We start from the raw sequence: 2785 nt of genomic DNA on the forward strand, positions 1-2785 counted from the left end.
AGCAGGAATTCAAACTATGTTAGCAGGATGCCCAAAGTACAGGACACTCACGTCTGCCACAATAAAGATCCATACCTGCACAAACATTTCTTGTGTTCAGCAAATGACATCTCCACGTAGGATGCCTGCTCCCCGGATTTCATCCTTAGGAGCTGAAAGGGCAAAACATGAGTCACTCCCCCGAGTATTTGTTATCTCTTTCTCTACAGTTACTACCTTTTCCTCTGTTCCTGATACAGCCCCAGCCAAAGATATTCTGTTGCATGTCAGAAATTCCAAGTGGCAGCCACCCTCTCTCCGCTATCCCACTAATTAACATGGGGAACAAAGGATCTTCCATCCATTTCAGTGGTGCTTGTGCAGGAGAACTTCCTGGTAGATTGTACCCCATGTGTCAAACCACTCTGTCTCCCAGCATGATCTTCAGTTCCTGCTCTCTGAGGTAAGTGCCTCATTTGTACTCACAGCAGGGCTGCCTACCTCTGACATGCCAGGACTGTAGATTTCTGAAGCTTTGGAACATCTGGGAAATGAACCTCCAGACACATTTAAACCAAATATTTGAAATGACTCCTGATTCAACCTAGGTGAGCTTCCCTTTCCCCAAATGCACAGAGCTCAGTGAAAGTGTACAGTCAAGAAGAGCAGACTGTATTGTTGTGAGGTGGGACAGGAAACCAAATCGTTGAGTTGTGGTTTCATGACAACTAGGAATGCATAGAACAATCTCTTACTTGCATGGTGACATTGGTCATCTCTGTTGGTACACAGTGAAGGGTCTCATCTCCACAGCATCCACTGCAGCGATGCAGGGAGACGCAGGAAGGGCTGAACATGTGCTCCACCTCACAGGGGTACTCAGATACAATATTAACCAGTTTTTCCATGGGCTGGCAGGAGCTGCGATTCCAAACATCATAAAATGACAAAACTGGAAAAGATGCCAAAAGGAGATCATGATTTCAGCAGTCATGTGATGCTCTGACCTGGATAGCCCAGGTTAGCCCAAAACTATCAGATCTTGGAAGCTAAGCAGGGTTGGCCTTGGTCAGTATTTGGATGGGAGACTGCCAAGAGATACCAGGGCCACTATGCAGAGGCAGGCAATGGCAAACCGCCTCTGAATGTCTCTTGCCTTGAAAACCCCAGAGGGTCGCCGTAAGTCAGCTGTGACATGATGGCAAAAAAGTTAAAAAGAATAAGGAATAGCAGTTGGTAGAGGGGAGTGATGTCCTACTATATTGCAAAAATGTCTCAAAGGCTAGACATGCATCCCATTAAAACCAGTGGTGGTTCCGATTAATCCAGATTGCATCTATGGTGGGATGCATGTCTTTTACATAAAGAAACCTGAATGAGGAACTAGTTTCATGGTATTGGGGGATCATTTAGTAACACATTTCCAAGGTATACTCTTCCATCTTTCCTTTCTTGCACAGGACTCTTAAGGCTTCACTAAATGTTGCACAATCATTGTGTTATGTCAGAGTCACAAGGACTTTCTATCAGACGTGTGCTGAATTTCCCATTAAGAATTCACTTCTCGGGCACACAGGGGTCCAATTTGGATCAGGGCTCCCAAGAGGGTACTTAATCTTTCCTCCCTGCACCATTTACCCAACCAGTAATGGCCCCAGAGGGTGCTATTTGGGACTCTATAGGTACTAGTTTGCTCAGTAGGGCAAACAGCATCCCACTGGAGCTGTTTCAAGCCAGGAAAACAGCACACAGTGATTCCAATCCAAACTGACCCCTTCATGTACCTTGGAATTGAGCTCCCCATGCAGGATGTTTTAGCACACATCTGATAGTATGTCCTTATGGAGACAGTCTGGTGTAGTGGTTAAGTGCGCAGACTCTAATCTGGGAGAACCAGGTTTGATTCCCCACTCCTCCACTTGCAGCTGCTGGATGACCTTGGGCAAGACATAGTTCTGACAACAGCTGTCCTTGAAAGGGCAGTTTTTGGAAGAGCTCTCTCAGCCCCACCTCCCTCCCAGGGTGTCTGTTGTGGGGAGGCAAAAGGAAAGGAGATTGTAAGACGCTCTGAGACTCTGAGTGAAGGGCGGGGTATAAATCCAATCTCTTCTTCCTCCTCCTCCTCCTTCTAATGTGTAGATTTAGGTGGGTAACTGTGTTAGTGTGAAGCAGCAGAATAACATTTGAGTCCAGTGGCACCTTTAAGACCAACAAAATTTTATTCAAGGTATAAACTTTCATGTGCAAGCACACTTCTTCAGATACAATGAAACAGAATTCTGAAGAAGTGTACATAGACACAAAAGCTTATACCTTGAATAAAATTTTTTGCACGAAACTGTTTCCTTCCCACTGAAGACACAGAAGAAGAAGAAGAACAGAGACCCCAAGAAGAAAGAACTATAGGAGGGACAAAACCCAAGGAACAGAGACCCAAAGGCAACCAGAGAAGATCACCTGTTGGAACCAGGAAACTGATAAGAGAAAAAATGCAACAGAATGGAAAAAATGATGGATAGAGGAAAGATAAAAATTTTATCGGTAAATGTCAATGGCTTGAATGTACCACAAAAAAGAAGAAGGATATTACATCAATTGGCGAAACAGAAACTGGATTTAATTTGTTTGCAAGAGACACACATATGTAGAAAAGATGAAAAATATCTCCAAAATAAAAAATTAGGAAAAACTTTTGTAGCTTGTGACAAGGAGAAAAAGAAAAGAGGAGTGGCTACTTATGTTAAAGATAACTTGTTTCCTGAATTGACATATGCATCTGAAGATGGCAGAATTTTAATGGTGGAAA

The 2785-nt window shown here is 43.8% G+C and overlaps 1 protein-coding gene across 1 annotated transcript in view; it reads right to left on the bottom strand.

Annotated features, from left to right (window-relative positions):
• Positions 1 to 2785, bottom strand: part of PGF (placental growth factor) — a 13851-nt gene that overhangs the window by 3045 nt on the left and 8021 nt on the right. Inside the window, exons 3-4 of the mRNA XM_015420633.1 lie at positions 735 to 931; positions 76 to 152 (exon numbers count right to left, since the gene is read on the bottom strand). Of these exons, the coding sequence (XP_015276119.1) occupies positions 76 to 152; positions 735 to 931 (274 nt within the window). The remainder of the gene's footprint in view (positions 1 to 75; positions 153 to 734; positions 932 to 2785) is intronic.

Source organism: Gekko japonicus, unplaced genomic scaffold, assembly GCF_001447785.1.
Source record: "Gekko japonicus isolate JY-2015 unplaced genomic scaffold, Gekko_japonicus_V1.1 scaffold1050, whole genome shotgun sequence".
In the NCBI taxonomy this organism is placed as follows: Eukaryota; Metazoa; Chordata; class Lepidosauria; order Squamata; family Gekkonidae; genus Gekko; species Gekko japonicus.